The sequence below is a fragment of the Sphaerodactylus townsendi genome, linkage group LG05 (genome assembly GCF_021028975.2).
Source record: "Sphaerodactylus townsendi isolate TG3544 linkage group LG05, MPM_Stown_v2.3, whole genome shotgun sequence".
Taxonomy (NCBI): Eukaryota; Metazoa; Chordata; class Lepidosauria; order Squamata; family Sphaerodactylidae; genus Sphaerodactylus; species Sphaerodactylus townsendi.
The window spans coordinates 85,683,469-85,697,499 of record NC_059429.1 but is presented as its reverse complement, the minus strand read 5'-3'; the positions used below and the strand labels follow the sequence as shown (position 1 = coordinate 85,697,499).

At 42.7% G+C, this 14,031-nt stretch overlaps 1 protein-coding gene across 6 annotated transcripts in view; it reads left to right on the top strand.

Moving 5' to 3' along the window:
* PIK3C2B (phosphatidylinositol-4-phosphate 3-kinase catalytic subunit type 2 beta) overlaps positions 1-13,206 on the top strand; it is a 127,667-nt gene extending 114,461 nt beyond the window's left edge. For all 6 annotated transcript variants that reach the window (XM_048496548.1, XM_048496551.1, XM_048496550.1 and 3 more), the window contains 9 exons: positions 85-241; positions 1,105-1,214; positions 1,391-1,592; positions 2,125-2,249; positions 3,286-3,403; positions 5,475-5,556; positions 9,898-10,004; positions 10,122-10,250; positions 10,995-13,206. In XM_048496548.1, coding sequence (XP_048352505.1) covers positions 85-241; positions 1,105-1,214; positions 1,391-1,592; positions 2,125-2,249; positions 3,286-3,403; positions 5,475-5,556; positions 9,898-10,004; positions 10,122-10,250; positions 10,995-11,183 — 1,219 coding nt within the window. In that variant the 3' untranslated portion in view covers positions 11,184-13,206. The remainder of the gene's footprint in view (positions 1-84; positions 242-1,104; positions 1,215-1,390; positions 1,593-2,124; positions 2,250-3,285; positions 3,404-5,474; positions 5,557-9,897; positions 10,005-10,121; positions 10,251-10,994) is intronic.
* Positions 13,207-14,031: the final 825 nt, after the last annotated feature.

The following is a 14,031-nucleotide window of genomic DNA, read 5'->3' as shown; positions in this document are numbered from 1 at the left end:
TTGGTACAGGCCCATGAAAAATTTAGGATTCTTTTGTTCCTGGGATTAGCCATAATCTCATATATGTGTATTCCTTCCATACAGAGACCGAGCTCCATTTGTCTTTACATCTGATATGGCATATGTCATCAATGGTGGGGACAAGCCTTCCAGCCGTTTCCATGACTTTGTTGATCTCTGCTGCCAGGCCTACAACCTGATCCGCAAGCACACCCATCTCTTCCTCAACCTGTTGGGCCTGGTGAGATGCTCCATCCTCCCTTCTCTGTTCCCCATAACATTCAGCTGCACTGCATCTGCCCAACTGGGATCTTTAAAACTCTTCCTTGAACCCCATAGCATGGGATCTGTTGCTGACCTTTGCAGTTAGGTTTAGGTGCTGTGCAGAGAGATACAGAATGGTGAGAATAGGTCTCGATTTGAAGAACAAGGAACTGCTGTTGGCTTTCCAAGCCTACAGTTCTTCCATTATGAAGTATTGTGACTGAACTCACTGACTTAAACCACCTCACCCGGCCTGAGAGGAGTACAAGATTTATCATGATGAGGGATAACTTCTCTTCCTGTCCAAACAAAAAGCAGTTTAGGCTGCTTAGACAACATACCTCTTTTTGAGAATGCTGAGTTTGGAAGGAAGCCCAAGTTAAGCTGGGAGGCTCACTTAGATGCTTCCCCTACCTTTTTCCTATACTATTGCCCACCCTTCCTCATGGTGTGGGGTAAAACCAAAATCTTGTGCACTGCACTTGGTGGGAGAGGAGGGTAGGTGAAAAGTGAAACACCATTCCATATGAGCAATTCCTGCATGTTCTTGGCACCATCAAGCTTTGAAAGGGGGACACTGTCCTCTGTTTAAAAATTTGGATTGCTTATGCTATGGAAACAATTCTTGGCATGGAATTCTCTAAAAGGTGCAGGATTCTTGGAAGATGTATCTTTCCTCTTCTCGCTGTTCTGCCTGTGTGGTTATTTTCTTTGGTGTGTGGGGAGGGGGGTAGTTTTTAGGAAACCAGGTTTCACATGGTACATCTCAGAAACACGGAATGTACGCAGCACAAGTTCAGTCATTGTGTAATGCTAATCTGTGGCTTGTTTGACACCCAGATGTTATCCTGTGGGATTCCTGAGCTGTCTGACCTTGAGGACCTCAAGTATGTCTATGATGCACTGAGACCTCAGGACTCTGAGGCAGATGCCACCACCTATTTCACCAGGTGAGTGGGTGCTAATATTACCAACCAACTCAGTGTCTCAAAGCTGCCTCCACAGAAAGATTTAGGGAAGCTTTGGTCTTCCAGGATCGTCTGTGAGAGATTGTTGGGGTTAATGAATATTTTGCTGTAGAACAGCTCTATGCCTTATTTATCTGCAACTTGGACATTTCATGCAGGTTGATAGAGTCCAGTCTGGGCAGTGTAGCCACAAAGCTCAACTTCTTCATTCACAATCTGGCACAGATGAAATTCACAGCTTCAGATTCTCAGCCAACGCTTTCCTTTGCTCCCCGTGTGCACACTATCAAGACCTCTAGCCGGATCGTTGATGTCTTCTTATGGCGGCATGAAAAAGTCTTCAATCCCAGCAAGGGCTATGTGAGTCCCTTTGGCAGATATTTTGGTGTAATGAGAGACAAGGGGGTGTAAGCAATGGTTTGGCTCCCTCAGTGTGTAAACAGAAAGATCCCAGTTACTTCCCAGGTTTTCCTTCTTCCACCAGTCCTTTCTGACTCCAGGAAGGCTCATTCCTAGCTTCATGGGACCCAGGTGGACAAATAGTCATGCAGTTTGGGGGTCTGCAGTGGCAAGGGGCAATGAATGAAATTGCCTTCTGCCTCTTCAATCAGTGCAGCTCTGCTGATGGAGGAGAAGTGGTTTTTCCCATTTGTCCTTCTTACTGCAGCTTCCCAATGCACAATCTTGGAAATAAACTTTCCAGGATCAAAATAATATCTGGGGAGGGGGGGGGGGGAGAAACACGAGCAGATCTGCAACTGTCAGCACTTTCCACAATGGGTCATTGGCCCTAAAGTGGAGTTTGAGCGGAGGACGGTTTGTACCTTTTGTAGATCAACATTTTGGGATCTGCAGTTGGACTATAAGCAGACTTTCTCTCTCTGCCTAACAGATATACATTGTGAAAGTGAAACGGGAGAACCCTTCTGAGATCACCTACATCCAGCGCACTTTTGAGGAGTTCCAGGAGTTGCACAACAAGCTACGCCTCATTGTTCCTTCCTCTCTTCTACCCAGGTTAGCTCCATTATTTTTCAAGGCTCCTTCTCCATTCATGTCTTTCTTGCTGAGTATAAACTCAGGGGGCAAATCTGAGCAATTGATTATATTCATATGTAAAGATCTGTTTCCTGGGTACGTTCTCTGCTCTGTGCTTCCCTGTTTTCGTCAAATGAAAACTGTTTTCTCTCAGGAAAGATCTCTTCATTTTGGGTCAGGAAATAATCACCTCCTGAACTAGCCAGGTTGACTAGTCTATTTTATTTTGCATTGTGGCTTTTTTGCTTGATTATAAAATGTATTGGTATTTGCTTTGCATTCATACCTGTGGCATATACCCCACTCTGATGCAATAAGCACCGCTATATTTTGGTGCTGAATCCTCACACTTCAAGAGGAGACGGGAGAAAACCTGTTCTTGGTCAGGCCAAGGCTTATTGCTTCCCTGATTTTTATCTTTTAGCAGAAAGAAAAAAAACACTTCTTAACATGCAGCAAACTGTCTGCATCAGAAGCTGTCCTGCCTTAGTAAAGCCACTCCCCAGTCTTCCAATAGAAAGCACCATGAATTAGTAAACATTTAATCTGCTTATCAATTATAAATATATATACACCTATTTATAACCCACCTTTCTCCCCAGCGGGGACCCAAAGCAACTTCCTTTGTTCTCTACTGTTCCATCTTACCCCACATCCCTGTGACGTAATTTAGACTGAGAATGTGATGGCCCCAAGGTCATCAAGCAAACTTCCATGGCAGAGTGAAGATTCAGACCTAGATCTCCCAGATCCTTGTCTGTCACTGTAACCATTAACCCAACTGGCTAACTAGAAGGTGAATAGAAGTGGGACTTTCAAAGAATGATATCAGTCGTAGTCCATATGCTACAATGTGATAGCATTAATACTTCTGAAGTTAATGTGTGAATAATACTGCTGCAAGAAACGGGGATCTTGGGCAATCCTGATACTTGAGTTCAGTATTTTTTTAATGGCTGTGGTCTATGTTTATATCTCCTACCCCACCACATCCTTCCATGCCACAATTTTCCAGCTTCCCCAGCAGGTTTGTGATTGGACGCTCACGAGGGGAGGCAGTGGCAGAAAAGAGGAAAGAGGAACTGAATGGCTACATCTGGAATCTACTCCATGCTGCCCCTGAAGTAGCCGAGGTAAAAATAATTCCTTGCAGTGGGAGAGGGAAAGATGTTGATGTAAGTTAGACAAAAATTAACTTGCATGAAAGGACTGCAGTGTATACTAGAGTATCACTTCTTCCTTTCTACAAATGCCTGTTTCTATAGTTCTTATATAAACACTTAAAATGCTACTGAAGGTAATCTTACTGATACAAAGATAAGTTGCATTCACTTTCCTTTTTCAGCTGTAAATCTGGGAGCCTTCTTTTAGCTATTAGATCAGTGGTGGCAAACCTATGGCACTCCAGATGTTCATGGACTACAGTTCCCATCAGCCTCTGCCAACATGACCAATTGGCCATGCTGGCAGGGGCTGATGGGAATTGTAGTCCTTGGACATCTGGAGTGCCATAGGTTCGCCACCACTGTATTAGATAGTATCCAGAACACCAGAGACAGGAGTACGTATGTGACAATAATAGCAAACAGAGTAGCAATATCCCTGCTGGAAATTTGGCATCTAGCTTGCTCATCATGTGACTGCTTTCTCATTCGTATAATGGGAGGAAATGATTCTTACCTTTAGAATGTAACTACTGTGCATAAGCTTAAGCATTTTACTTACTAAGGAGCTTTAAGTTTCTTCACCCCCAAGAAAGTATTTGCTTCTTATAACCTGTGAAGGTAATATGTGGAGATAACATACCCAACCAAACTATCATTTGAGATGGTTGGTGTGGCAAGGTTGCCATTCTTTGTTAGCAGGTGCTTCCCGACTAACAGTCAGCTGGCCAGCGGGGGAAGGAGGAAGGAAAATGGGGGGGGGGGAACATTGACATCATCCCAACATTCTGATGTCACTTCTTGTGTGTCTAGAAGTGGCATCAGCACATCACTAGGGGATGTGAGTGACTGACATTTTGCCCAAATGCCAGAGCATCCCGAGAGACATGCTAGCATCACACCTGGGCACATGGGAAATGACATCAGTGCATGGTGGTGGCCCTAGCCAGTAATCTCCCCATTAGTTACCAGGCCAAGCCTGGAAATCCTCTGATTTGTTTATCAGAAGTCAGTGACTCATGATTAAAAGGATAAACTTGTGTCTGACCCACAATGGGTTTAACCCCCCCTTACATGACCAAAGCTCCGCCCCCCCATTTGTGGTTTTTTTATTTTAAGTGGTTTTTTTTCGTTTTTGGCCTGCAGGGGTCGCCGTTTTTTGGCTAGTAGCAGCACCAAAATTTCAGGGATTTTTTTTGGGAGACTCTCCTGATAATACCACCCAGGTTTGGTGAGGTTTGGTTCAGGGGGTCCCAAAGGGGTGCCCCATCCCCCATTGTTTCCAATGGGAGCTAATAGGAGATGGGGGCTACACCTTTGAGGGTCCATAACCCCAGAACCAAACTTCACCAAACCTGGGTGGTATCTTCAGGAGAGTCTCCTAAAGATACCCTGAAAGTTTGATGCTGCTAGCTTAACAATTGCACCCCTGACAGCAGGCACCCCCCAAATTTCCCCAGATTCTCCTTTTAAATCCACTCCCTTCGGCATGGATTTAAAGGGAGAATCTGAGGTCCCTAGTTTAAAAATTGAAAGTGATGCTGTTTCGGGGGGGGGGGGTAATCCTCCCCCAAACAGCATCACTTTCAATGTTGTTTTAACTGGGGACCCCAGATTCTCCCATTAAGGTGGATTTAAAAGGAGAATGTGGGCTTCCTTGTTTAAACATCATTGAAAATGATGCTGTTTGGGGGTGGATCCCAGCATCACAGCAGCCACCCATGGGGGCCCCCCAAAACTCAGATTTTGCACTGGGCTCCATTTTCCCTAGCTACGCCTCCGCCCAGAGGGGAGGGCAGAAGGGACTGCCAGCTGTCAGCTGGGAGCCCAGCCAGTTGGGGTGGGGGACGGGGAGGCAGGGGAGTCTGCTATCCCTGGCCTCAGAGAACTGCTTTTATAAGCACTGAGGCCAGGGGCGAAGTTTGGGGAGGTGTGGCCACGCCCCCAGGGGCGAGGGGGCATGGCCCCACCTCCCAAACCCAACCCATAAAAAATCTATACCTACGGCCCTGTCTGACCTTACCGTGTGCTTTTCTTGCAGTCTGATCTGCTGTATACATTTCTCCATCCCCTTCCAAGGGATGAAGTGGCTGCAGGCACCAACCCAGCTCCAAAACCTGCAGGTAAATTTCTGTTCTTTCTCCAAAAAGCACGAGGAAGCATACAGTGTTCTCTCCTCTCCGTCTTACCTTGCAGCAACCAGCATGTTCATTAGGTTAGGCTGAAAGGCACTAGTTCAGGACCTCCCTCATGGGCTTCAGTGGTAGAATGAGGATTTATACATGAGACTTAAGCCTTTCCTGTCCTAATCTAGCACACTAACCACAACACCACACTAGTTCTCTGTCTAGAAATTATACAGCCCTTGCATCTGGATCAGTACTGATCGTAGGGAAGGAGAACCAAGGCATCTCAGTATGAAATTAATATATCTAATTCTCAACATGGTCTCTATGGATAGAAAAAGAAGAGTTTAGATTAGTTGTTGTCGGGTAACGCTCTGGATTTATACCCCACCTTATTCTCTCCTGTAAGGAGATTCAATGTGGCTTACGTCCTTTTCCTTTCCTCTTCCCACAACAGACACCTTGTAAGGTAGATGGGGCTGAGAGTTCCAAAGAATTGTGACTAGCCCAAGGTCACCCAGCAGGGATGTAGGAGTAGGTAATAAATCTGTCCACCACTCATGAATCAAATCTGGTTCTCCAGGTTAGAGACCACCTGCTCTTTACTACTATACCACACTGGCTCTGGATACTCAAATCCAGAGACTGGACCCATGAACAAACATGACAGATCTTTCTGTATTTCTGAGAAAAGCCTTGGGCTTTCAGAATCTGAATCCTGAAAAAATGCATTGGGTGGTTAAAATCCACCTAAATGATAAAAGAAGCAGGTGTACCTTCATGAAATGGATGACCCTAATCTGTTAAGATATATTACTTCCTTCCAAATACTAAATAGAACAGGAAGTGACCATCTCCCATTATTCATTTCAATAAACAGCAAAACTCCTGTCCCAGATTATCAACCTCCATTGGAGTTGGCTATAATTACCACTCACTTTACCCCCTTCAAATGGTCTCCACGCAGTGAGCTCCTATTAAATAAAGTAGTGATGGAAGACCAAATGACCAATCAGTCTGTTGCTATTATCAATGCTACTTTGCCGGAGGAGGCCATCAAACAGTATGAGATCGTAACATCATGGATCAATCATTTTATTCATCCCAAGACTGCAGACCCTTCTTCTGTCTCTAATAGGCCCATAGCCTCATGGGTTGATGCTGAGTGTTTACAAATAAAAATCTACCTTCGTGCCCGCCATCTTGGACAAACCTTCTCTTACACCCCATGAGGCATATTCCCAGACTAAGCTCCAATTTCAACAACTGATGACCTCTAAGAAATGCCAGCTTTTCCAAAGGAACTGGGATGCCCTGATTGATGCTGCCAAAGCCAAGAATTCCAAATACTTTTGGCAACTTGTCTCTCATGCCCTTCCCTTGAGACCCATTTCACCAAATACCCCTATATTTGCAAGGTAGGAACATTATAACAACATATTCTTTGACCCCTCTATTATACTTTCTGCAAATGAAGATTCCCTCCAGGAACCCCAGATTGGCCTGCTGTCACCACTGATGACATACTTCATTTAATCAGCAAACTTAAATGTGGAAAGGCTCCTGGACCAGACCGGTTACATCCAGAAATGTGCTCCAACTTTGGCAGCTTTATTTACTGTGATTGACAACTGTGGCCAATTACGTAAAGCCTGGACATCAGCTATGATCATGCCAATTTACAAGAGAAGGGATCCAGGCATTCCATCTAACTATAGACCCATAAGCCTGCTGTCTATTGCAGGCAAATTATATCCGAGCCATCTCCTAGAGAAACTCTTAGAATGGGCAACTTCACTTTTGAAATCAGAACAAATTGGCTTTATAAAGAACATTCAACTTGAGATCACTGTGTAGTCCTAAATCATCTAGCTGAGAAATACAGTAAAGCCAAGGGTAACAGTCTCTATGCTGCCTTCCTTGACCTAAAGAGCCCTTTGATTCCATCTCCTGTGGGATAAGCTGAAAGCAGTGGGTATTGACTCTTGTCTCCTTGTCTTAATCCAGAAGCTTTACTCATCCATGAGTTGCAGAATACACTGCAACAACCTTGGGCATTTAACTGCAGAAGTGATCTCCAATAAGGGCGTCAAGCAAGGCTGTATCTTGGCCCCATTCCTTTTTAACCTCTTCCTTAGCGACCTCACAAAATCTCTACCGCTCACAGAGGACCATTGCCCCATGCTTAATCTCGATAATTCCAACTCTATTGTACATGGACAACACAGTTCTACTCTCCCGCATCAAAATTGGTCTGGACTGCCTACTGCGTGCTTTTGCCAACTACTGTGAGGAAAATAGTCTTGTCATCAATTGCAAAAAACCCAAAAAATATTGGAAGCCAAAACTTTGGTTCCTCACAGGAAAATACATCGAACAGGTCAAAAGTTTCCATTTTCTGGGTATACGTTTTCAGTGTAATCTGAACTGGTCTGTACAATTTAAACAAATAATCACTATGGCAAAACAGAGTGTAATGGCAATTAGACACTTCTTTTTAAAGGGAGGTCAGTATGTACCAGCAGCCATCAGAATCTGTAGAATTAGAATGCTATCACATATTTTGTTTGGTACCCCAACCTGAAACCACTTGAACAGATTCAATTACATTTTCTTCAAAACCTGCTAGGAGTCCCCAACTGTGTAACCTATTACACTCTCTGCTCTGAAACTGGTTCGAATCTAATGGAGATGGCTATATACATTGAAATACTGGCTACGTCTTCATTTTAGGTCTATGCCTGGAAGTTTAACCAGTTTTATGTTGAATGACTCGTACTGTACCAAATGGAGTACACAAATAATTAACAAGATAAACCTCTTTGGGCTTTTCATTGGACTTTTTCGTTAATATGGACGAGTCATATTTTTAACCTTTTAAAACAAAAACTGATATCAAAATCCACATTTTTTCATCTTACCGTCTGACATTTAGCTCACCTATAAGATTTGGAATATATCCAAATAGTTCTTTTCCATCTTATTTTTATTGTTTATCTTCGCTGTAGCTAAGGCGGGTTTTCATGCAAGCTCCTATGAATATTCTCCCCTCTGCACTTCTTTGGGATAGATTCTTACAGATACCTTACCACAAAAGATTATGCCCCTATTCACAGCGAAAGATTGAATCACTTGATCATATGTTATTATACCCTAAACTGTATCACTCGCTTGGAAAACAGTGATTGAACCACACATTAAACACTGGCATTCACTTTCTGATAAAGCAAAGATTCATCTTCTTTTAGGTGATCGGTGCCCCCAAAGAACAGAAGATGTGGCTAAATTTCTTGTGATGGCTCAACAGCTCTGTTCTTAGCATCACTTTTCTGTATTCTTTTCCTCATATATGTAACTGCTTATTTATAGTTGCATGATTCCATGCCATTAAAGGTGTTGTTGCTGTTGAAATGGATGCCATCTGAGATCTGTTTTCAGCCTAACCTACCACACAGGGTTATTATGAGGATAAAATGGAGCACAGGAGATAAAGTAAGCTGCTTTGAACCCCCAATGTTGAGAAAATCAAGGGTATTTATGATGTAAATATGCATATATTGGAAAATGTGGGGATTCAAAGAATATTGGTGGGGCAGTGAGGAGGTCAGAAAGAAGCAGGTAAAGGTGATAAAGGAAAGAAGGAACAGTGGGAGGGGGATACAGGGAAATGTGAGGTACCTCCATGAGTCTTTGCAGGTTTCCCTCCCCCAAACAATTGGGCCCAGCCCGGCAGCCAACATCGCACAACTGGGCCATAGTTTTCCCAAGTAGAGGTTGCCAGTGGGAATGAAGGAAGTGAAAGAGGGAAAGCTGAAGATGGAGTGGGGGGGGGGGGGAATAAATGTAGATTAGCAGGTAGGTGGGAAGGAGAGAAGGAAATGCGAAGTGTGTGGCAGGGGAACCTTCAAGGGCTTTTGGAGAGAGAGAGAAAAAGAAATAGTGGAGGGGGAAATGGGATGCCCTCTGCAAGTTCTTGCCGATCCCTCACTTGGCTATCATAAAATAAGTCTGGTATGGAAACATAACTGAAAATCCTGGTCATATGAAAAAATCTGCTGCTTCCTCCTAAGTAAACATTTTCATTGAGACTTATATATTTGTAAGTAATTGACATGAGGTTTTGAGTGATTCAGTAAGACACCTTTACAGGAGAGAGGGAATACTGACTTAAATGAGGCAAAGTATATATGGAAAATGATTACAGAGATTTAGGATGTAAATTTTATGAAAATGTATAGAAGTTGCTTTGTCCTTGCTATTGAAAACTCTATGTCCCTAGAAAGATTATTTTGTTCTGCCCAAACTGCAAACTGCCCCCTTTCCCCCCCCCCCCCCTAGATGCTACATGGTCTCAACCTGTTGGGAAAATGGGTGGAGAGGTGAAGCTGTCAATCTCCTACAAGAACAACAAGCTCTTTATCATGGTGATGCACATCCGAGGTCTGGTAAGTGCTGAGCTATGACTATCACAGCAGTGGCTGCCAGCAAATTTATTTAATGTCTGCAACCCTGTGTGGTATAAATAACTGAAGGCTAGAAATGGCTTCCTCTTTCTTTTTCAGCAGCCTCTTCAGGATGGCAGTGACCCTGACCCTTATGTTAAGATCTACCTTCTGCCTGATCCTCAGAAAACCACCAAGAGGAAAACTAAAGTTGCTCGAAAAACTTGCAACCCAACTTACAATGAAATGGTATGCTTCTTCATGCCTTTCCCCAATGGGCCGAGGCAAGGGCTGATACAGACTTAATAAAGACAGGCAGCTGCTCAAGCAGTTAAAAGTTCTTGACTGGGAGATTGTTTTGGCTTTTGAAAATGTAGGCAACCTGCTCCTGAGATTATTTGCCTGCCTTCGATACCTTTTGTTACGTTTAGAGAATGGACTGATTCCATAAATGTTTGCTGGTAGGTTTGCTCAGATTAGAGCAACATTTGCCAGCATTTAATATAAAAATCCAGTACTGTGACACAAAAAATATATATCTAATGGTCTCTATGGATAGAAAGCTGTTATTTGATAGCAGCTGTTCTTGGTTTCTCTGGTAGATAATGCTTGCCTGGAGCTATATGCTAAGAAAATACATTGTTGTGTTAAGATACATCTGTATAATTTGGAATAGACATTCTGCTTAATCTCCCTTCTCTTCATGCTACATGTTAAGACTTCCCAACAAGGCAAATAATGGATCTCTGGAGCTGTGTAAGGTCAGGAAAACAGTTCTGTCTCCTTATGCACCATGGTCCCAATCTAAATCAGGATGCAACACCCCTATGAATCAAGTTTTGAATACTGAGCTCGGAGAGCACTTCTGTCAACTGGATCAAGGGATAGACCTGGCAGCAATATATTATGTAGTCACGCTGTTGGCAGCTGTTGGTTTGAGCCTTCCAAAAATAGGTATTCAACTCACACCTTGACACCTTCTGTATTTTGCAGCTTATCTATGATGGGATTCCAAAAGGAGACCTCCACCAGCGGGAGCTGCGTCTCAGTGTCCTGAGTGAAGAGGGCTTTTGGGAGAACATCCTCCTTGGGGAGGTCATTATCAGACTACGGGACCTGGATCTGACACGAGAGAAGATGGGCTGGTTTGAATTGGGCTCTAGGAGCCACGGGACCATGTGAGAAGCAGTGAGGCGGCAACAGTCCATTTGGGACCATTCTGGCCCCACAGGAGTCCCTGGGAATCAGTGCATGTTCCAGGAGTTGTATCCTGGTATATCTGAAAGGATTTAGTTTCCTGCAAATAAGAAGGATGGATATATATAGTGTCTTCGCAAATGAAGGGTTAATTTCCTGTGGAGAGTGAGCATTTGGGGTTGAGCCATGATGGGAAATCCTATTATGACTTGAAATGGCTGCCATAGACTTGTTTTATACATTTACCTTGTGTCAAGGGAGCAATGACTTATAGGGAGGGAGGGGTAAAATATTAGTGGATCTTTTGGGGGGGGGATATTTTAATTTTTTAAAGAAATTAAAAAAATTGAGTCCAAAAAAGGATCTTGCAGGGTGGGGGCTATATTGTGAATGAAGTTCTTATTTGACTTTCTCGAAGATATTTGTTTGTTTTTTTAATTTTTTAAAGGGATGCGTGCATAAGAACTTGGGTAGAGGCATATGGGTGGGGGGAGGTATGGGTGGGTATGAATGGGTATGGGTGGGTATGAATGGTATGTTAAGCCCTTATCTCTGGGATAGGAGCTGGTGTGCTCCAACTTAAGCCATCTTGGAGAATTTGCTTCCAAAGGAGAGCTGTGTAATTTGTAAAAGTGTAGAACTTACAATTCCTGATTTTCTGCTAGGAGATGTAACCCAGGAACCACACTGTCTTGGACTAACATCTGCACTTGTCTCATGGAGGCAGAAGGCATCCATATTAATCTTGATTCCAAACATTTACCAGCAAAGGCCTTGATCCAAGCAAGCATCTGGCAGCTACGTTACTTCCACATTTCTTGCTTGCTGAACTGAAGCATTTCTCACATTGCTGTTTTTCCCAGTCAGTTAGAAAAACTAGATCTGCTTGAGATGAGTTGCACTAAGTCTTGGAAGGAGATAGATTGCACGGGTGTAAGCAGAAGACACGCATCTTTTCCTTCCTAAACACTTAATTAGCAAAAGCACTGTTGATGGAAGATGGTCTCCTGTGTTGTACGCTACCTAATGCCATTGGCTAAATGCAGATTACACTAGTTTTAAATCCTTTATAGATGAGCCTTTTATTAATACCACAGGCTCTTCTTCCAAGATGGTGGACTAGAGGCAGGAGGCAAAAGACAAACCTGTGGGTTTAGTTAAAAGGTTGCCAGGCACTTGTCACTAAACACCAATGATTTCATAAGCCTTTATATACACCCATAGAATTGCAAGAGCTCCTGTAGAACAGAGGGCCCTCTGGTATTCTTTCTCTTTCTTTTGAGAGGAGAAACTTTGTAGAAAACAAATTGACTTTTTTCCCAATTGGGTTGGGAAACAAAAGCTTTTAAGCCTATTCTCTTTTATAATTATATAAAGACCAGTAGTGATGTCTGTTTGCCTCCTTGTGTGAAAGAGATGGTAATTCAAAACAGGAGGGAAGGGTCTTTGCACATGCCAAGCAGAAGCTTTGGACCTAGCTCATTGCTTAAAATCCTGCATTTTCTTCTCCTTGATGAGCTGTTCACAGTAAGAAGTTAAAAGTAGTCCCCTGTGCAAGCACCAGGTCATTACAGACCCATGGGGTGACCTCGCCTCACAACTTTTACTAGGCAGACTGTTTATGGAGTGGTTTACCATTGCCTTCCCCAGTCATCTACACTTTACCCCAGCAAGCAGGAACACATTAACTCAATGGGATGTTTCTCAGGATTGAGAGTATGATGGTGTAAAGATTTTTAAATGTTGTATTTAACTGGTGTTTTGGAAATAAGCTGGGTTTAGGGAAAGGACTTCCCAGATTGAGGCTTATCTGAAGGTGCCATTTTACTGATCTTTACATTGCTGCAGGGAGACTTCAGAAGGCCACATGTGAGGGCATTGGCCTTGTTCATTGATTCTGTCCTGTGGGAAGGGATATAAAGGAAAGGACCTTACAGGTGTATGCTTCTTTCTCAATTGTAAAATGGTGGCATTAATTAAAAATAAAAAGATTGGAATTAATTAAAAACTATGTTGTGGTTTTTCTGCAGCAAGAGATTTAAAAATCCAAAATGAAACTGATGAGGTTCAAAGTGTACTCTTTACAAACATTCACATCAATCTGAAATTGGACTAAATGATGAAGCAGTTTGTGCACATAAGTATCAGGGTAAAATCCAGGACTACATTAGAGCTTGCTTGCTTTTTCACACGCTGATTCCATTCCCTCTTAATAACAACCAGGCTAACACGCTTTGTCAGATTGAAAAGGGAGAATTCAGGTAAACTGGCATGACAGGTACAAATTCAACAGGTACAGCTTTTCACATGAAAGATACGATGGAAAAAAACAGCACATAGTTAATTTCTGGCTGTCTGCAACTGTTCAAAGCATAGTTCCTGCTAGAAAAAGAAACCCTAATGCAGAGTGGCTTCAAGTAAGTAACCTTGCTGCCAAGTAAGATACAGTATGTGGCTAAGTATTAAAAACTCATGTACAATAATAGGACCAGGTTTTCTCAGTCTTCCTGTTATCCCCACAAATACTTCAGAATGCATTAACCCTGAATTACAATATACTGACTGTATGTTATCAGGTGATCAATGTAAACAGGATGCTTAACCTAATTTAGTAGAATTTCCTAATTACTGGTGTGTTAAAACCCTAAATCATAAAATAAACCTGTGACAACAATACACACAGAATGAAGCATACTAAAATGAAAAGCATTTGGCTTTTCCTTGTAAACTTGAATAATATTATCGTTTGGATATTTTAATACAGCTGTACTGAGGACTGATTTTCTTTAACAGGTTTGATTCCAGTAGGTATATTTATAAATACTTGACATAA